This window comes from Thalia democratica, chromosome 4 (assembly GCF_965202585.1).
Source record: "Thalia democratica chromosome 4, ktThaDemo2.hap1.1, whole genome shotgun sequence".
In the NCBI taxonomy this organism is placed as follows: Eukaryota; Metazoa; Chordata; class Thaliacea; order Salpida; family Salpidae; genus Thalia; species Thalia democratica.
This window is the reverse complement of record NC_139168.1, coordinates 41,697,489-41,720,188: the sequence shown is the minus strand read 5'-3', so window position 1 is coordinate 41,720,188 and position 22,700 is coordinate 41,697,489. Positions and strand designations below refer to the sequence as shown.

The 22,700-nt window shown below is 28.6% G+C and overlaps 1 protein-coding gene across 3 annotated transcripts in view; it reads left to right on the top strand.

Moving 5' to 3' along the window:
* The window catches only part of LOC145834738 (centrosomal protein POC5-like), a 36,696-nt gene that overhangs the window by 13,189 nt on the left and 807 nt on the right, over positions 1–22,700 (top strand). Inside the window, exons 3-9 of one of the 3 annotated variants that reach the window (XM_082942243.1) lie at positions 174–361; positions 8,220–8,318; positions 10,218–10,388; positions 10,722–10,901; positions 15,639–15,939; positions 19,775–19,977; positions 20,669–20,830. In XM_082942243.1, the coding sequence (XP_082798369.1) occupies positions 174–361; positions 8,220–8,318; positions 10,218–10,388; positions 10,722–10,901; positions 15,639–15,939; positions 19,775–19,977; positions 20,669–20,830 (1,304 nt within the window). Of the gene's footprint in view, positions 1–173; positions 362–8,219; positions 8,319–10,217; positions 10,389–10,721; positions 10,902–15,638; positions 15,940–19,774; positions 19,978–20,668; positions 20,831–22,700 lie in introns of those variants that run through there. The other 2 variants (XM_082942245.1, XM_082942244.1) reach the window with 2 other exon arrangements.

Below are 22,700 nucleotides of genomic sequence, written 5' to 3'. Positions count from 1 at the left end.
GATATAAATATTAAAACTTGACCTTAAATAATTTTCCATTGTAATCTCTTTTTATTTGTAAAAAAACTGATTTCAAACACATAGTTTTTAGAGGTAAACTAAACTACCACAAACAATTTGTTTTTTCATAATCATTGATAAAAAGTTAGTAAAGTAAAGTTAACTTTTTACAGAAAATAACACTTTTCAAAAAGAAAAACTAGATGTTGAAGATTCAGATGGCAATTTAATAAATGATAATACTAAGCATAAAGTTTTAACAGCAATAGAAAGAAAAATCGAAAGTAAGTTTGATGATATGCAAAAAAACTTTAAAGAGTCTTTAGATCATTCAAGTATTGGTCGGGATAATATGATATTGGTTTGTTTCATTTTCATACTACATAAGAATACTGTAATTTTTGTCTCTATGATAACTTAAGAAAACACTCTCATTTAGCTTTATTTTTTAATATACTTTTGAATTTTACCATTAAAAACCGTTTTTTGTTAGAAAAATTACTTTTAAATAGTAACAATTTTACAATTAGAGTAAACTTTTAATATATTTCAATAAACATAAAAGCTGATATACTATACACATAATACATAAAATTAGTTAATCAAGATTTTTGACTTGTATAATTTTAAGTATGCTTGATATGAAATTAGAATATTTATTTTATGGTCACAAAATTAAAAATAAACTATAACTGCAGCTTGTTTACTTGGTTAAAATTTAATAGTTATAGTAATAAAAAGTAGTTGATAAGAATAAAAAACAGAATGTTTTTAATCTTATTGGATTTACCTTACAAATAATTTTCATTAAGTACAAAAGTTATTAATTTTTGAAACAAAATGTTAAAAAGTTTACTTGAAAGATAAAGATATTAAATTTTTCAATAAAATAAAAAAAAAAGGTTTAATTGAAATGTAGGTAAATATATTTCTAAAAAACTAAATAATTCAAAGCTAAATAAATAATCTGAACTAAACCTGAAATAAACTCTAGATTTAAGACCTAGAAAACGTTTTAAACTAAAACTCAAAAAAAAGAAAGTGTTTTAAATTAAAACTACGGCTGCCAAAAAATATTTTTAGTAAATATGTAGTGATGTACCAGACCCACAATTTTGGGTCTGGCCGGACCCGGATTCAGATAGTTTTTTCAAATTAGAATCCGGCCGGAACCAGATCCGGATTTTTTTATCAAATTAGGATCTGGCCGGATCCGGAACGAATTTTAAATACTCTAAGTTATTTGTAATGTAAATAGTATAAAAACTACTATGTACGATAATGCAATTTTATATAACCAACTAAGTATAATTGTGTGAAGTTTATCTTTTATGTGTTATATCTAACTATATCATTTTGAATTTTGAAAAATTATAGTTTAAAAATAATTAGACTAATAAATATTAATGTGCTGCTGAAATAATTAAATTGTAAGAAAGTTCATGATATGTTATTAAGGTCTAGTTAAGATTAACAGTTAAAAATAGTAGCTGGTATGTTTGCTAATTTTCTGAACAATATTTACATTTAAATTTTATTAAAATTGAAAGAACAAAAGAAAAACTTGAAATTGAAAGAACAATAAAAAACACTAAAATATTTATTTTGCTAAGTTGTGGTGAAGAAGTAAAAGCTTTTCCCCGGTATTTGGAAGTAAGCGTTTACGCTTATTTTCATACAAATTGCCACCTTCAGAAAACAATCGTTCTGAATACACAGAAGATGAAGGTGCAGACATACATTTCCTTGTAAAGCTTGCGAGATAGGGGTATTTTGCTCGGTTTAAGTTTCACCATTTTAAAACATTGGCTTCTTTGGCATGTCTTTTAAAGTTTACCTCGGTTAAGAAGCTGTTAATCTCAGCAACAACCTCGTCACTTTTTATATTTTGTTTCTCGTTCTGTGCTTCTTCTTCAGTAGAGTAAAAGCTAAGAAAGTCATTTGGATCAAACGTTGAAGATTGTGACTTAGAACTCTCTAACGGTTTATGTGTAGGAGAATCACAACGTTCATTTGCTTCTCAGCTGATATGCTCTTTGACCTCCATTTGCAGCAGTGTCTTAACTTTTTCTTTCAATTTAGAAGGAAAAACTGAAAGGCGATAGCGCGGATCAAAAGCCGTTGTTTTAATAGTAAACTGTTATCATTCAGGTTTAAATCCGAGGAGGTACTGTATAACCTGTTTTCGCACGCCTCTTCCATTTTTTTTGCTAGGTTTGTAACATCATTTAAATCGAGCACGCAACGTGCTTGGTGACCAATGAAGTTCTTCAGTGCTCGTGCATGCGGGATAGCCCTAGAGAGTAGAGCATCATTTTTGCTACAATCTTTAGTAACTAATTGAAAAGGTTCAAGAAGCTTTGGTACCTGACATACCAATTGCCACTCTTTTTCTGTAATGATAAGAGCTCGCAAATGGCTAGCTACATAGTTCTGGACACTAATTTTTAACATATTTAACCTTTTTAGCATCAGGTAGGTCGAATTCCACCTCGTTGGGACATCTTGAACAAGTAGCAAGGCTGTTTGCTTTGTTATTGTGGAATCTAGACCAACTTGAATTAATTTTAGCTTTTCACAAGCTGAAATGGCCAACAATTTTTCGTGCTTTTGATAGCAACACTTCTACATCGTCGTCCGCAAACAATGAATCCTTTATAATTAATTGTAGTATGTGAATAAAGCAAGGAATTGATGCTATATGTTTGACAACACCATACCAAGCCTCATATTGTAAGCATTATCTCGCACAATCAAGTGCACCTGATTGTGGTTTATTTTTCAGTTTTGGAGCATATCTTTAATGTTAGCAGAAATATTGAGTCCAGTATGGCGACCTTCCATTTCCCGGCAATGCAAGACACGGTGAATATAAACAAAACTTTCATTCAACCAATGCGCCACCAGTGAAAGTTATGACGTATTGGTCTTTGAATTAGTCCATATGTCTGTCGTAAAAGAAAATTTGAAGACTTTTCCAGAAGTTTAGAAATATCAGACGTCAAATTTGGTTAAGCCCGTTGAAGCATTACCTCATTAAAATATTTTCTGCTCGGGATCAAATATCTTGGCTCTAAATGTGCCAAGAGTTCAATGAACCCTTTATCATTTACTATTGAAAACAGCTGGTTGTCAATAGCAATCGTATTGATGATTTTCTCATTAACCATAATTGTTTTTGGATCATCTTTGCCCCAAGGTCTGAAGTTTTTAAAATCATTAAACATTTTTAACTGTTTAAGTGTTTAATTTTAACTGACATAAATGGCTCTTTTTAATTTACACAGGGTTTGTTTTTGAAAAAATGCTTTTCTCTATGCTCTTTTTTACTATCTAGATCCGAATCGGCCGGATCTCCATTAGGATCTGGCCGGAACCGGATCCTAATTTTTTTTTCATATCAAGATCCTTCCAGATCCAGATATCAGACAAAAATGGCAATATCCGGCCGGATCCGGACCCGCATAGTGAGTCCGGTACATCACTAGTTTTAATTTAGTTTGTTGTACTATTTAGCTACTTATAATGGGTGGGTGTCACTTTTGCACGAGCGTCACTTTTGCACGAGCGTCACTTTTGCACGAGCGTCACTTTTGCACGAGCGTCACTTTTGCACGAGGGGACACTTATGCACGAGGGTCACTTTTGCACGAAGGGTCACTTTTGCACGAGAGGACACTTTTGCACGGCGACTCTTTTGCACGAGCGTCACTTTAGCACGAGGGGACACTTTTGCACGGCGTCACTTTTGCACGGAGGGTCACTTTTGCACGAGGGGACACTTTTGCACGGCGACACTTTTGCATGAGCGTCACTTTTGCACGAGGGGACACTTTTGCACGGCGACACTTTTGCACGGAGGGTCACTTTTGCACGAGGGGACACTTTTGCACGGTGTCACTTTTGAACGAGGAGATACTTTTTACGGCGACATTTTTTCACGATGACAGTTTTTTACGGCAGCATTGTTGCACAATGTTACATTTTTACGATGAAATTTTGCACAGCGACATTTTGGCACGATGACTTTTTTGCAAGGAAAATAAATTTTGCATGCAGCCTGATTAAAAGCTTTTTAGCTACTATTAAGTCTGCAACATAAAAAGAAACTGAAAACTAAAATTTTTTAATATACCTATATTAAAGGCAAAAAATAAAAGATCTAAAATCTTAAACAGTAAAAGTTAATGTTCGAAACAAACTAACGAAAAGATAAAATAAAATTATTTATAAAAGATTTATACCAGGGACAATAAAGTTTATTTATTTAGAAACTAGGATAAAAAATACTTTAAGTGTAAGTAAGTTGTTCTAGTATATTTTGAATTTTAAAATATTGATCAACAACTATGCCTTTTTATATATTTTAATAAACGGTTACAAGTTTATTGTTCATGAGCATCAAAACCTAGACCACTTAAACTGGAAAACACATAAGGAAAAAATAAAATAACACATATAGTTTATTTATTATAACAAAGATAAAAACATAATTTGATATAAAATTTATATTTTCATTTGATATATATTTATTTTTTTAACAACAATATTTGCTAATTATAACATCGAGAGAAAATAAGTAAAAATAATACTCAAAATTCGTGTTTTAAAGCCTTACTAAAGTTTATCTTTCTGTTTAAAAATTAACAAAATTCAAGATTATTTTCATTTAATGTATTCAAATCGTTTTTTTTTTAATTAAAAATGTGTATTCATATAATTTATTTAAATAAAGCTCTTAAATATAAATTAATGAATTGTGGTACGTTATTAATTGTTATATAGTTCTACGTAAAACTTCAAATAAAAACTGTACATTAATATTTCATTAAAAAGCTACCACATTTTATTTATTTAAAACAACTTGCGTTTAAAAGCGAATATTATTTGAGTAAAATTTTTTTTTTAAATTAAAAAAACTCTTTGTGCAAAAGTGTCTCCTCGTGCAAAAGTGTCACCTCGTGCAAAAGAGTCGCTGTGCAAAAGTGTCCCCTCGTGCAAAAGTGACCCTCCGTGCAAAAGTGTCGCCGTGCAAAAGTGTTTCCTCGTGCAAAAATGACACTCGTGCAAAAGAGTCGCCGTGCAGAAGTGTCCCCTCGTGCAAAAGTGACCCTCCGTGCAAAAGTGACGCCGTGCAAAAGTGTCCCCTCGTGCTAAAGTGACGCTCGTGCAAAAGAGTCGCCGTGCAAAAGTGTCCTCTCGTGCAAAAGTGACCCTTCGTGCAAAAGTGACTTCGTGCAAAAGTGACGCTCGTGTAAAAGTGACCCGTTCCCACTTATAATATACTAATATGTACTAAAATATGTGACTTAATGTGTTTTATTAGCCAGTATTTATTTCGGCCATCATCAACGAAGTTGAGATGTTTTATGCAATCGATAATAAACAATGAACTTTACCGCAAGATCAACAACAACAGCATCCGAGACAATCCTACGACCGGTTTCGTCCTTATTAGGACTCATCAGGCAGGAATAGTCGCGAGAAACCGCTATTGTGATCTTAAACAAGCGGGCTTAAGTACGAAGTACTGAAGCGATCGTTTGTGGGTAAAGTTGAAAAAATGACACAGCTAAATCATTCACAGCCCAACGTCTCAGACATTGTCAGCTTGTTGTGAGATTGTAGTCTGCGCTCGTTTGATCAGTTTTAGCCAGTATTTATTTCGTCCATCATCAACGAAGTTGAGATGTTTTATGCAATCGATAATAAACAATGAACTTTACCGCAAGATCAACAACAACAGCATCCGAGACAATCCTACGACCGGTTTCGTCCTTATTAGGACTCATCAGGCAGGAATAGTCGCGAGAAACCGCTATTGTGATCTTAAACAAGCGGGCTTAAGTACGAAGTACTGAAGCGATCGTTTGTGGGTAAAGTTGAAAAAATGACACAGCTAAATCATTCACAGCCCAACGTCTCAGACATTGTCAGCTTGTTGTGAGATTGTAGTCTGCGCTCGTTTGATCAGTTTTAGCCAGTATTTATTTCGGCCATCATCAACGAAGTTGAGATGTTTTATGCAATCGATAATAAACAATGAACTTTACCGCAAGATCAACAACAACAGCATCCGAGACAATCCTACGACCGGTTTCGTCCTTATTAGGACTCATCAGGCAGGAATAGTCGCGAGAAACCGCTATTGTGATCTTAAACAAGCGGGCTTAAGTACGAAGTACTGAAGCGATCGTTTGTGGGTAAAGTTGAAAAAATGACACAGCTAAATCATTCACAGCCCAACGTCTCAGACATTGTCAGCTTGTTGTGAGATTGTAGTCTGCGCTCGTTTGATCAGTTTTAGCCAGTATTTATTTCGGCCATCATCAACGAAGTTGAGATGTTTTATGCAATCGATAATAAACAATGAACTTTACCGCAAGATCAACAACAACAGCATCCGAGACAATCCTACGACCGGTTTCGTCCTTATTAGGACTCATCAGGCAGGAATAGTCGCGAGAAACCGCTATTGTGATCTTAAACAAGCGGGCTTAAGTACGAAGTACTGAAGCGATCGTTTGTGGGTAAAGTTGAAAAAATGACACAGCTAAATCATTCACAGCCCAACGTCTCAGACATTGTCAGCTTGTTGTGAGATTGTAGTCTGCGCTCGTTTGATCAGTTTTAGCCAGTATTTATTTCGGCCATCATCAACGAAGTAAACCGGTCGTAGGATTGTCTCGGATGCTGTTGTTGTTGATCTTGCGGTAAAGTTCATTGTTTATTATCGATTGCATAAAACATCTCAACTTCGTTGATGATGGCCGAAATAAATACTGGCTAAAACTGATCAAACGAGCGCAGACTACAATCTCACAACAAGCTGACAATGTCTGAGACGTTGGGCTGTGAATGATTTAGCTGTGTCATTTTTTCAACTTTACCCACAAACGATCGCTTCAGTACTTCGTACTTAAGCCCGCTTGTTTAAGATCACAATAGCGGTTTCTCGCGACTATTCCTGCCTGATGAGTCCTAATAAGGACGAAACCGGTCGTAGGATTGTCTCGGATGCTGTTGTTGTTGATCTTGCGGTAAAGTTCATTGTTTATTATCGATTGCATAAAACATCTCAACTTCGTTGATGATGGCCGAAATAAATACTGGCTAAAACTGATCAAACGAGCGCAGACTACAATCTCACAACAAGCTGACAATGTCTGAGACGTTGGGCTGTGAATGATTTAGCTGTGTCATTTTTTCAACTTTACCCACAAACGATCGCTTCAGTACTTCGTACTTAAGCCCGCTTGTTTAAGATCACAATAGCGGTTTCTCGCGACTATTCCTGCCTGATGAGTCCTAATAAGGACGAAACCGGTCGTAGGATTGTCTCGGATGCTGTTGTTGTTGATCTTGCGGTAAAGTTCATTGTTTATTATATGTGTTTTATTAGGTAAGGTCTTTGTTAGATTACAACAACTGTTGTTTAGTTTAAAGTCTTTTCATAAGTATAACAGAAAAGTATAGTTAGTATTTAAATTAATTGAGTAATAAAAGCTTCTGGAAATTTTTTCTGAATATCATTTTATTTTTAAAACCAATGTAAAAATCTCAAAATTTTGGCTTAAAAAATAACTTTTTAACACTTTTATATTTGAAAATTTAAAATTCTAACTAAATGTAAAATTTTTGTAATATACTTGACTAAAAACAGATTTAGCAGAGTAATCATTTCCTACAAAGATAGATACAAGATTTTTATTAGTTGAAATTTTCTAGACTATTAAAAATAAAACAGTAAATATGATAAATGCAAATATTAATCACTATACTTTATGTTCAATCAACTACATTCAAAAAAAAAAGTGATTTATTTGCTAATTTATTATTAAACTCATGTAAGATGACTACGTTGACTTTTTTAAGTAGGAAAAGCCTCAGATCTAAAAGACTCTATCTTGTAATATTTAAAAATTTTTCATGATAAAACTCATTTAAGCATTTTACATGGATAAAAATTATGCCAGGTTTGATGCTACATACTTAGACTATTTTTAGAGACTTATGTTGATGATAAAAATGATATTAAAAGCATTTATAAATGATAGTTTTATAACTTTAAGTAAAATAAAGTTTTAAGACTAAACATTGTATATTGGTTTTGTTTTACCGTCTTTACATTACGATATTTATAAGAAAAAGCTTATTAGTCATTTTGTATAAAACTGTTAAAAGCTATGTACTACTACTAGTAATAATACTATTTTTAGCAAAAATTAGATGGAATTAAGTCCACGCTAGTAACGGAATTCATTGAGATAGTTAAAGAAAATAATGATAAGCACAACCAAGAACTTTCCAAAGTTCAGGTTTGTTATTGTTAAAAAAACTTACATTAGTAATTAAAAACACTATAACAAAATTTAGCCTGCTAAGATTTTTTGAAAGTTATATTCAGTATTTTGAAAGTACTATTGAGTCAAGTTAATCATTTGGTTTTATTGAGTAGATGAAAAACACTTTCTAACTATATATTTATATTCTGGGTAGCTGTCTAATTTGCACGAAGGGTCACTTTTGCACGAAGACACTTTTGCACGAGCAGACAATTTCGCACGGAGACATTTTTGCACGGGTTAATTTTTTAATTTCTATAATAATTTTTTTTTTTAATTCATTTTTTTTTAATATTTTACTATCACTGTTTCCCTTAACCCTCACCCTCGGTCGATAAGTTATTATTTTTTTTTAGTTTTTTGTTTAATTAAAAAAAAAAGATTTTTTTTTTAAATTTTTAATTTTTTTCTATCACTGTTACTCCTAAACCTGACCCTCGGTTGATAGCTTTTTTTTTATTTTTCTTTTTTTCTTTTTTTTTTTAATAATAATTTTTATTAGTTATTTTTTGTTTTTACTATAACTGTTACCCCTAACCCTTACCCTCGATCAGTAACTTTTCTTTTTTTTTTAATAGTTTTTTTTTTGTATTTTTTTACTCGTGCAAAAATGTAACTCGTGCAAAATTGACCCTTGGTGCAAAATCGTCTTCGTGCAATTTTGTTCCTTGTGCAAATTTGGCTTCGTGCAATTTTGTGCACTCGTGCAATTTTGCTTACGTGAAATTTAGACCCGTTCCCATATATTCTATACCAATTATAATTTTCAAAAATTGTTAAGTTAGTTACTGAAATTTCATTACAAAAATCTTTTTATTTCCAATTATTTTTTCTACGTACCTCGTTATTTTTTTTTATAAATTTTGTGTTCGAACTTAGTAAAGTTATAACAGCATATTTAACATCAGGTTTAATTTACTGAATAATTAAGTGGGATTTTCTATGATTGAATGTAGTATTATTTTCATTTACCATGAAACAGCAAACTTTCAAATAAATAAAATCGCAATATTTTTGTTGAAATATAGGTATTTCTAAGCAGGATGCTAACCTTTCAAGTTCATTAAAACAATTGGATTAATATTTTATTGATAGGTAAGCATTGAGTCCACCAAACCCTGTCGTAAGTTCAAAAATAAGAAACAAATTTTCTAATTGTTAACGGTACATTTTTATTAAAATCAACATTGGTTCTAATATGAAAGTTTGAAGTATAAGCTATTAGTCGGTTTCTATAGAACAAGATAATTTTCAAATAAATTTTGAGAAAATTTGAGTAATTTTTGTAAAAGGTTTTCAATACAAGGGAATTTACTACAGTTTTTTCACTACCTATTTATTCAGTAATTTGAAAATACACAAAGATATTGCTCTTCTTAAATTTATCTTCCCTTTAATTTTTTAAACTGTTGACCTCAAATTTTCAGGAAATGTTCCTTGCATTAAAATAAAAACTAATACAATGATTATTAAAAGATTTACCTCCAAAGAAAAAAAAAATATTTTTGTTTCTTTTTTTTTGAAAAAATACTCGGTATTTCTTCAAAAGTATTGTCTATTATTAAGTTAGCATTTTACTTATAAAGTTTAAAAAAAATTGCTTAAAAACTGTAGGAGAAGTCAGATTTTTATGAAATTATCTTTTTTCCCGTTCATATGGTCCATATTGAACTCTTCTACTTTGTCCTTAATATCTCAAAAACTAATTGTTATCATAAGAAATGTCGAAAAGCAACTGCTAAGTTAAAGATCTCTAAAACATGATCAACATGTAAATCAAGTGCCTTACCATCTATGTTCTTAAAAAATATACTTAAAAATTATTAAACTACAGATTTAACTAAAAGTGTTGAAATGACTTTTTTCTTTTAGGAATCTCTTGATATAAACCGAGATTTGGTTGAAACTATGGAAAAGTCACTACAGAAAAAAGATAAAATAATATCTAAACTGCTGGATGCTGTCAACAAGCTTCGTGATAGAAATAACTTGGAAAAATCAATGGCACAGTGGAAAATAGATCATTTTGATAAAAAAAGATTGGTTTGTTTTTATTTTTAATTGTTTTAATGGTTTGATACAGGTGTATAGATAAGTATTTATAAAAAAGTAATACTTTGTATACAAGTTACTTTGACTATAAATGTTGAAATTTAATTCGTTTAAATTGTGTTGATTTACATTTTTTGACTTAACCTACTTATTAGTAAAAATATTGATCTATTATTTTTAAAGTTTAAAGAATAGTCCTTTCTTATTAGACATTATAACGTTTGGTTAATTTTTTTAATTAATAACAAGTTATTAAATTTGAACATTACTTTTATTCCTAATTTCTTTTTTTATTTGATGAAACTTTCAATATATTTTTTGCAGGATCTATGCAACAAGGTAGCTGAGAAATTTCACAATAAGGTACTGCTTAAAAAAGCGTTTGACGGTTGGCATGAAACGATTAAGAAAAAATGGAAAAACAGAATGATGAAGGCCTGTCGGGTTCAAGCAGACACAACCGTGAAAGATGTTGTTACTGAATATGAAGCTAAACTTGATGAAGTTAGTTGCTATAAAAAAAAACAATGGCAAGGCGGATATATTTTATCGAAATAAGTTAATTATGTTTAGTAATTTAAACATCAGACTTTATTTTATAATTTTTAATGAATAAACGAACACTCAAATTTTTTCTTTCCAATATGTTTTGTCAAATTCTTTTCAGGGAAATTACAATTGAAACAATACAATAAAACACAACAAGTATATATACAAAAAATTTACAAATTAATTAACTAATCGATTAAGTAAACGTTAATGTAATCAACAAAAACTTTAAAAATCAACACAAAATGGTCTTAACTAAATAAGGCTAAAGTGTAGTCAAATTCTTTCTTTTTACATAAATTTGGTTTATTAAAATGTATTAAAATGGCATAAATTCATAACCAAGCACCCAAACACCAAATATATGAGGTACGTTGATGACTGTTTCATAAAAACAGCTAGTGAAGAAGAAAACAATCTCTTATTCCTAGAACTAAACAAAGCACATCAATCCATTAAGTTTACCAAAGAATCTGAAACATGTAACCAATTAGCTTTTCTCGATGTTCTGATTGTTAAAAAAGATGGAAATTTCACAACAATAGTATACGGAAAGCCTACCTTCACCAACAACTACTTAAACTTCCAATAATTTTGTAGTAAACGTAGAAAAATTGGTTTGATTAAGACTCTATACAGTAGAGCACAAAAAATCTGCTCACCAGAATACTAAGCTGATGAAGTTAACAATATAAAGTCAATTCTTAAACTCAATGGATATCCCGAAATGCTAGTAAACCGAGTAATAAAGTCACAATCTACCAATTCAAATATAGCTAAACCTTATGGACTAGATAAATGCCCAATATTATTGAAACTTCCATATATTGGTGCTGAATCGAAATTAATTGAGAAGAATATAGTGGATATAACAAGTAAAACATATCATGCGGTGAATCCTAGGGTTCTCTTCATGTCCGAACAAATACTTCAACGTTCGGGAAAAGACCTAATGAAACCAGAAGAAAAAAGTCTTGTAGTTTACAAGTTTAAATGCTGCTGTGACAGTAGCTACATTGGTCAAACTTCTTGACACCTTACAACTAGAATAAAGGAACATGTTTCCAAGTGTATCACTTCGTATATTAAAGACGAAAAAGACGAAAAGAGTGTTGCAGTCAAAATTGTAATAAAAAAATCCGCGATAGCAGAACACCTTGTGAATAATCCAAGTAGTGGAAAAAAGTTTGCTAATTTCAGTGTAATGACAAATACATTGGAATTAATTAGACTTGAAACCATTTTAATACATTTAAATAAACCAAATTTATGTAAAAAGAAAGAATTTGACTACACTTTAGCCTTATTTAGTTAAGACCATTTTGCGTTGATTTTAAAAGTTTTTGTTGATTACAATTTTATTGATTACATTTACGTTTACTTAATCGATTAGTTAATTAATTTGTAAAATTTTTGTATATATACTTGTTGTGTTTTATTGTATTGTTTCAATTTTAATTTCCCTGAAGAGAATTTGACGAAATATATTGGAAAGAAAAATTTGAGTGTTCATTTATTCATTAATAATTATGTTTAGTTTGCCTTACAGTTGTTTTTATTACATTACCCTTTTAACCAGAAATTGCCAAACAGGAGGCGATAAAACCCTCCTTCAGCGGTTTTAGTAATTCTTGGGTAATAACTAGTAAAGTAGCGATTTAGAGGGAAGCAGTTTTGAAATTTTAGGCAACTAAAAAATCTTTTATATTTAGCTTGATATTTACTAAGTTTAGCATAGTGCAAATGTGCATTAAGAATTATTTTGATTTATAAAAGATCATGTTTTTTATATGAAGTTTAAATCAAGACTACAATTTTCATACTATTATTTAAAGTTTGGAATTTATAGAACGTTCAATTTTTAAGCAAAAGTTAGAATATTTATAGCTAAAATTAAAAACTGACACTGTTTTACGATCGTTTCGAATTTAGTATTTTTCAAACATTTTGAACCAAATCTCTAAAACCAATAAATTTTTTTTGCATCACAAAAGTTTTTATGGGATTTACAGTATTATTACGTAGTAGTCAAATTAAAAATTAAGTTTATATATTTCGCTAAAGTTGTAAAAATGCTAGACTTTAAGATGAATTTATGATTTTTTTTAGTTGTAAACACTTTGTTAACCAGGAATTTTTGCAGTTGTTCAAATTGTTATTGTATATTATTTTATATAATTTAGAGACCAAGGTTTCCCGTAGTGCAGACCTGTGCATAGAGTTTTTTTTTAAAGTGCACAGATTTATTTCATATGTAGTAAAAAATATATTTAAAATTGCAGTAGCCTGTCACCTGACTACGCATGTTAAATCAGAATCAAAAGTGAGTTGTTGTACGACAAACAGCTTTATACTTACTTTAGATTTGTTGTTCAGCGGGGCTATTTGTAAATTAATTTATGAATAAATTTAGCTCGTATAAATAAAATTTCTAATACGAAAGATAAAAAAAAATTATTATCTTTTTACTAACTAGTAATAAATAGAATTGTTATCGAAAGTTACAAAAAGTATACATATCTTCATTTAAATTTATTAAAGAAGCATATGGAATGCTATTTTACAACTAACAATAAAAAATCGTGTCAAAAAGTATTTTCGAAAATAACCTTTAAAATAACACTCATTAATCAATGATGTTGTTATTCAAGATATCAAGTTTTAATAACCTCAATGTTAAGATTTTGAAAATTATGATAATTAAGAACGTTAAGAATATGAGCAGCAATGTTGAAGAGGCTGAGGAGCTTTTAGATTTTAGAAAACTAAAAAGAATTGATTTCTAACAAAAATACACTTCCTTCAACTTAGACTTAATTAAAATATCAGTCATTATGTTAACTACATGTAATAAACTTGGTTTAAAAAAAGCATTAAAAAATTGTCACAATTCTTTTACAAAAACAATAAACAACAGGTACAGAGATCTTTCGTTTATTATATAAACATTCTCAATTCTGTTTAGAATTAATTGCTTTTAAAGATAATTAATAAACACATTTTTAGTTTGGATATACTAAAATTCAAATTTATTAACATCATTGATTAAATATATAAATAGTACTTAAATATGTAAACTTGTTGAACAATTCACTGTACCTTATAGCTTATTAAAATATGTTAAAAAAAAAGCTTTCTTTTAATCTAAGTAGACAAACTATCACTTTACTGTAACTAAGGTAAATATAAACAATTACAAATAGAACTTAAAAAATCCCCCAAAATAGAACTTCAAAAGTTCCCTAAAATAGAACTTAAAAAATCCCCAAAATAGAACTTAAATGAAAAACTTTGTATATTGCCTGAATTTTTGTTCGAACACATTGTTTATATAAATTTTTAATTTAGTTTTCTGAATCGACCATTGTTCCACGAAATCTAAATTATTTCTTACTGATCTCTCTAAAAACTTTACAATATATGCTTCTTCTATTTTTTTGGTATGTTTTCTTTATGAGTTTTTCATAATGAGTTACTAAAGCAAATTGGTCTGTATGTTCATGATTTGTTTTGACTATACATTTTCTCAATGTTTCTGTGTGTATTCATCGTTTAGTAAAACTGTTTATTGTTTGGCCTATACATATTTGTTTGCATATATTGCATGTTGCAGCATGTATTCCATTATCTTTACAATTTAAACTCTATTAATTAGTTTCCAATAAAATGATTTTTTTTTCCAAAATAAAATAAATTTTTTTGTAGATATTGAAAAATCCGTTTGCTGGAAGTTGTTTAAGTTTAAAGATTAGACCGAGAAATTAAAAAGAAAATATTGCTGAAAAACTGAGTTAGGAGATAGATCTTTAGGGAAATATTTTATTTTCACCTCTTTAGTTTGTGAATTATTTAATAAATCTATTGAATTTTAACGTTATTCGCTTATATCTTTAAAATTACTTTTAATTAAATAAGTTAATAAAACAACTGGCAGTTTAGTTCTTAACATAAAAATAATACCAGTTTTTTAATAATTTGATTTAACCCTCTATAGCCTTAAATTAGTCAAAGAATAGTCTTAAAGAACAAAATAGTCTTTTTTCTGAAAACTGCGTAGTTATGTTTCACGTGAAAGTGTATTATAAATATGCTATCTAGTTTGTGAAAGCTGTTTTTAATAACAAATTCTAATACATTGCACACTTAAAAAATAAATTTAACCGTAGTGCTAGTTATTTTTGTATGAAAAATGTATCTATGTTTGTAGAGCAACCATATGAACTATTGTGCTCTACCTAATAAAAGAGAACTTATATTTTAAAGTTTTATTCAACTATAATGTCATGAAGTTTACAATGATCACCGTTAAAAAAACTTCAGAACTTATATGTGGAAATAGATAAAGTTGTGCTAATAAACCTTTTAGGTAAGTTTTGCATAAAATTGTAAAAAACCATTTTAAGACCTCAAATAAACTTTTATCTATTAAACTTAATAAAACAATAATATCTTTATAGTAAGTTGTCAAGAAAATAGTTGCGATTTAAAGCAGGCACTAGCAAACTGCTGCCCGCAAAGCAAAACACAAGTCCCGCTACGTGCTTTATAGCTAAAAACAACCAATGCAAGTTCAAGGTTTTCAATAATAATATAATTACGAAGTATGCTATTAGATTTTAATAAGGTAAAATTGTTTCTATTGTAAAACTTTATATCCTCATTTCTGAACATAGAATTCCTTATACCTCACAGAGCGATGCGAGGTACGCTGCTTACAAGACCGAGATTGAGAAGCTGAGAATAAAACTGGACAGGATGACGCAGCAGATGCAGAAAGCGTTCATGAGGGGAGTTTGTGCGCTCAACTACGAGGCCAGGACTGTGTTCAACGAGGGAGAGCAGGTGTTGAGGGGATCTGAGGAGGTGGTGCAGATTACGAGGGACTGCAGTGAAGATGCCAAGTGCTGCAATGTTGCGAGCACGAAAAATAACATGTTTTCTGGCAACACCACACCAAGGTGCTACGCTCCGTTTGTACCTCAAACTGAAAGTGGTTTGTTTATTTATATTGTTTATATTATTAGTATATAATTTTGTTTGGATTTTAAAATAAAACGTTTAATTTTTAAGTCGTGTTTTCGTCGTTTGTTTTATTTGTAAGAGTAGACTTAAAATTTTGAAACATTATGCAAGTACAGTTTTGTATTGTTTAGACTTTTATTCTAGTTTGTGTCTTTTATTATTTAATAAGATTAAGCTAGAAATAAAAGTAAACGTTTGAAAATTTTCTACTAAAGTACTTATATTAAAAAATTTAAAGTTATAGTCGATCATAAAGATCTAAAGTTTGTCGTATTGAAAAGAACTTATATGATAGTTATATAGCTATATGATACTCAGTTGATGTGAGTTTCTTTGTATTTTGGTCGAGTATTTTTAAAGTTTCAAGTTAACTTCGTTTAAAGAAGTTCTATGAATCTAGTCGCCAGATTTTTTGATATTTCAATTTATGCTATAGTTATTAAATTTAAAAGTAAAAAAAAGTTTTATTTGTGTTTTAAAAACTATACTTGAGTAAACGACATTAGTTTGTTTTTAGTTAGTTCTTTAGTTGATATGCCCGTTTTACTTACTACTCTAGAAAGAAAATGATTCGCTAGTTAAATACCAATTGTAATTTAAAATGCTAATCAGCATAGTTAACAGATTCTCAGCTCCTATAAATTGTTTGTGCTTAATGAAATTATTTAACGTTAAAAGTATTAGCTTTAAAATAATTGAATAATATAAGTATTAGTTAAATAATCAACATAGTTTTGCCTACAACTAATTTACTAGTTAAGTATCACAAACTTAGAGATCATATTTTAATTATAATTATAAAAGATTTGTTTTTTAATTGTATTTATTTATTTCTTTTGTTTATTGTATTTTGACATCTGGATGTATGATTCCATTTGATTTTCTATCTAAAGTTATTAAACTGCTTTTGAAATATAAAAGTTTGTCTATAAAAATATATTTTTACAAGAAATTAAATTTTGATGTTTTATTATTTCATCACAAACCTTTTTTACAGTTGACATCTTTAGGAAACTTAAAGTAATTTCTGTAATTAATAATTAAACGCATAAGGTAAAAAAAGTAAATTTAACAGTATTTAAGCACATAATTAAAAACTGGTTAAAAATATTTATTTTAAGTAATGTATTGGTCAATAAGTTGTATATTTTATTTTGGTAAAAAAAGTCTCTTTTAAATATTCGTTATTTGTTAATCATAATCGTCTTTTTAAATGATTGAAATATATTTTGATTTAATTGCTAGAAATTATAATTGTTTAAAACAACATTTATTGTCGTGGTTTTTCAAAGTTAAAAATAGTTTTCAATACTAGTACTATTTTGTTGATATTTTTTATCCGCTTGGTGTCTATATCACGCTAGTTTTACTTATAATAGTTCTAAATTTTAAATTTTAAAGTTAAGGTAGACAACAAATTACTTAAAGTTTATAAAGTTTAAACCTCTTAGACAATATTTTTTAAAGCATAGTTTTTTATTTTAATTTTTATAAAAAACAATTAAAAATTATAGTTAGAATCTTTAAAACTGTTTTAAAACTATTGAAAATATTCAAATCAAAGTGTGCCTTGATATTATTATATCTCAAAGGTTTATTATTAGTTTATGAAATTAACTCACTCGTATACACAAGTACTTAAGTTTTTATGTACAAAAAACATAAATCAAATATTTAATAAAACTGAACTCATAGTATCAGTTAAAATCGTTTTGGCAACTGTTTTAAAGAATTTAAGAAGTTACTGCTTTCTACAAATCAAGGTCCAAACTAGTTGTACTATCTAACCCAGGGTTTTAAAAACTGCGGCTCACCAAGCAAAAAATTCTAACATGCCACAAGCTTTTAAGCTAAAAAATAACTATTGTAGAAAAATTTTTTTGGTTGTTTTTATATTGAAAATTAACAAACATGTTTAATTTTTCTTACGGTTAAACAATGCTGCCGATTTATATTTATTTAAATACGTATTTGTTCTTATATACTTTTTTTACTTTTAATTAAAAGTTTAAAAAAATACTATGGCCTGCGAAAGACTTTTTTCATTTATTGTAAGCCGCAAAGAAATTTTTCAGTTGATCTGGCGCGGTCTTATTAAAAGGCTGCCGACCCCTAATCTAATCCGTAAATGCAAGTAAATTTTGGTTTGTTCATACGGTTTATACTGTTTAAATATTAAAAATGTTCCATATAAATACTGATAAGTTTAATTGTATTCAGTTTGTATAAAAGTTTATTTACTTAACTTCAATAATTAGTTCTTATTCACTGATTTATTTAATTTTTATTAATATATTGAATTTCTTTAATTTCTAGTTTATAATGATTTTATAAAATAAAAGAGTTTTTACACACAGTAAACAAGGGGTTCTTGTATCTTTCTACAGTAGATTTTATGACAAATACTTAGAATTCACATTTAAAAAATAAATGATATTATATTTATTAGAGTAAAGTTGTATTTAAAACATAATAATATTAAAACTTTCAATGTACAAAAAGTATATAATAAAATACATTTATACACGGAAATGCTTAATGTTCTATTAGTCATGTAACTTTAATCATATATACATATATATATATAACATCTTATAAATCTATCAGTATTTCTAGCTTTTTGTTGCGTGGATGTAACGGCTCACTAGTTAAAACCCCCTCTATTCCCCCAGTAATTTATTAGGGCGTTGTTTACAAATATCGTAGGTAAAATAAAATGTATTAACTTGTCAATGCATCTAATTGTTATTTTCTGTGTTTAAACCTTTGTTTTGGACATATGTTAAGTACAAATGGAGTGATGTAAAAATTATGAGTGTTGGTATCACTTTTTAATGTAAACCTACCATGCAGACCGTAATTTTTTGCACTAAATTTTCTATTTTACAACTTTGTTTCATTCCGTGTTCGACAATAAGTAAGTAATTTTATTAAGGACCTGGGTGTACGAAAAGACCTTTCGATCATAGATATTTGATATCTTTCGTCAATATTTAGCTTTTTTATATGAATAACTTATAAATTAAAACCAAATTTTATCTTATTAGTTTAAGTAGATACAAAGCTTATTATTTGAGTTATAATTATCAACTTTACATTCAACTTTTAATGGACTGTTAGTAGCCTTAAATTTGACTACACATGATTTATTTTTATGTTCTTACTATTTGAACAATGAATCTTTTTGTATTAAGTATAAGCTTGTTTAAATAATACGTTAGTTGTCTTCTTTTTATTATAATAACTTCATTAATCATTAAAAAAAAAACTTTACTTAGTAGCATACTCATGTTAAGATTTACATATGTAAAAATAAACCTACAAATATTAGAAACTTTTTAAAATTTTAAAGTTGTTTTAATCTAAGCAGTATTAGGGGCGGGGCAAAATGTTTATTGGTTCGAATGTAAAATATGTTGATGAAGATTAATAATGTTTTGCAATTATAATTCTTGTAAACCATATTATCGTTCCACTTCTTTTCAAACATTTAAAATACTTCGAATAATTTAAGTTTTATTAGTGTTATTATTTAAGTTTAATTTTGAAGTGAACAGTACATAAAAAGTGTATTTATTTTACTAAGTTACACATTAAATAAACATACATATTTTTTTGTCAAAAATTTGTTTGACAAACTGAGTTTCGCTCAGAGTAGAAACTTCTAATTTTTTCCAATAATCAAACCTAAAGTATCAAGGAGTTATGATATCTAAAGTGAACTATACAAAATTAAAAGTTTTAGTATTAGTTTTAAAGCAAATTTTATTTAACGAAGTAGTACTGGTTTTAGTAAATACTTACAGAGTTACCATATGCTTACCATCACGAAGTAATAAACAATTCAAATAGTGTGGTAAGAGAGCCGCTAAAAACAAATAAAACCAATCAAAAGAAACTTTTTGCACCTTCCAACAAGCAAAAGACTAGTGTGAAGCAAAAGCCGCGCCTTGTTAAGGGTACTCCTTCAAAGTCTATTTCAAATGCTTGTAATCACTGTCCTAATAAGGTATTTATTCTGTTCATTCTAAAAATAAATTTAGAACATTTACCAGTTGTTATGAAGAGCATGATTTTTTACATTTGATCATTATTATGTTAGTTTTTGTAGTTAAAGGTCAAACTTGGTATATTACAAACTAAGATCATGTTTAGGAAAAGTTAAAAATTGTAAATCCTAACATTTTTGACTTTAACAGTTTTCAAAGTTTGTTGATATAGTATTATTTGAAGCTATTTAAAATGTTAGCAGAAAAAAAAAACCATTAAATCAGAGTTGATTAAACTTGGGTTGTTTTCTTTTTACTTATAGTTTAAATACTATATATATTTTATTTGAATATTTATTTACAAACTGCATAATTTTTTAGGTGTGCGTAATGTGAGATTTTGAATTATACGAAATTTTAAGGCGTACAACTTTACTTCAGATAATTGCTGTTTAAGCATAATTATAGATGTTTCAACTTCTATAAACATGCATATTAATTTGTTGTGCTAAAAATCGTAATAAGTGCAATAAATACAACGGAAATAAAAATTTTTAATTTTTAAGTTATAAAAATACTCACTAAAAGCATTACAAAGTTTTAATTTTGTTTATATGTATAAAAAACAAAATGTGAAGTTTAAGCATTTTTTTGGTCTATACTTTAGTTTTTTTAATATTATAAAATAAGTATTCTTTCTGCAAACCTCAGAATACACATCCTTGCGAAGATGTTATAACAGGATCGTTATGCAAAAGTACCACCCCTAAGTTTATGCAGCCACCAAAATTGATGCCTCAAAAAATTAATAAGTCTAAAAAGAAGCACAGCAAAAACAGAATATTAGTTGAAAGACATGTAGCTATAGATAAAGTTGGTTTTTATATCTATTTTATTGTTTGTGTCTATTTTTAGTAAAACTTATGTAGTTATTATTTTGAGTTTTTACTTTTTATAACTTCTAATTATCTAGAACAATTAGGTTTTATACAAATATATACACTATGTTGATTTAGATACTGGAATACTTATACTAAACTTAAATTTAAAATACATAAGAATACTTATACTAAACTTAAATTTAAAATACATAAAAGTTTCTTGAGTTTCTTTTTTTAACAACTGACCCAAAAACTTAAACAAATAATTTTGTTAAAACTAACAAAAGTTGAAGTATAAATGACTTATAACATTTAAGTAAGACAATTAATATTTTTATGAACTTATTTCAAGATCTAAATTAAAGATTCTAAAAACAAGTTTTTTCTTATATAAACACTACATTTAAGTTTAACTTGATAAGTTTTTACAAAACTAAATGTTTTAATTATATGGTTGTTTTTACAATTTACTTATAAAAACTATTAATGATGCCAGTATTATTTACTTTAATAAATTTGAAGATTTTTTTTTGTCAGAATATTTTTTAATGATTTTAAAAGTTAAACTAACTACAAAATTTTTATTATTGGATTTTAAACTATAAAATTTTTTATATAAGCAATTAAATCGGGTGAAGTAAGACTAATTCAGTAGTTTAGCAAATGTCGAAGCAAAATCCTTTTGAGAGATAATACAAAATAGTTTAAGTCTAACTAATTACCTAGTGCTTATAACAGCTGGTATGCTACATCCATACAGTTGGTTTCCTAACTGTTGATTTTGCCCCACCTTTTTTAAGTACGCAATATAATAATAAGGTCGATTAATTTATGAATTTTTACATGATTTGTTCTGTCTAATCTCTTACACTAGTTCTAAGACTTATGGTGGATCAACAGTTTCTTAGCTTAAAGTTATCAGTTTTGTTTTCAATAAGTTGTGAATATTTTTGAACCCAAGTACAAAATTGTAAACAACGTATTATAAAAAATATGTGTATAAATACTTAGGACTCATCACAAATTGAGGTTTGTTTTTTAACTTCTATAATTAATACATTTCATAAACTGTTAAATGTTTTATTAAATTTCCTAATCGAACTAGTAGAAATTGAAATTTTTTACACAGTTTTAGCTTGCTAATAGAATAAAATCCGAAAACAAACATTCTTATAAACAGCTTACAATATTTTTTTCTGAAACGCTCTGTGCAGTTCCGAGAAACAAGTCGACCGCAGTAGATTTTTTGGCAACGGCCGTAAACAGTCATGCTTTTAACCAAAGTCAAATTTCTTTTGAAGTCAATTGAAATTCTAAAAGCCGCTTAAAATCTCGAACTTTCATCAGCTCTTATGCCTGCGCACCTTTGCCTAATAATCGATGTGCCGAAAACTTATATTTCCGTGTAATTTCGCCTTGTGTTTAGCTGTTGTGCAAGGTTATCAAAAACGTATCGGCGCAGCCTCTTTGTTTTATTTCGTTGGTGCGTGCAAAATAAAAGTTCGAGGCTCAGCAGAGCGCAAACGGCAGAACAATGGTATTATCCATTCATCGCATGTGTTTTTCTGTTTGCTGGATTATCGAAGCATTTTATTACTGAATTAGCTGCAATTTATGTTGATGTTTTGCAATGAATTGAAGCGTTAACTTGTTCGAAATTTCGTAAACAATACTTTATTGCTTGTAATTATGTCGCTCTTTAGTTAGATGATGTGCTAAGGGTTTTGAAAAAGCTTTTTATACTTATGTAGTCTGTACATCAAAAAATATTTTATATAGACGTTTTATTTAAGTTGTAATAATAAACTATGATCGTTTTTTACTTAAAAAAAAAACTTTACTTACGAATTTAAATATAAATT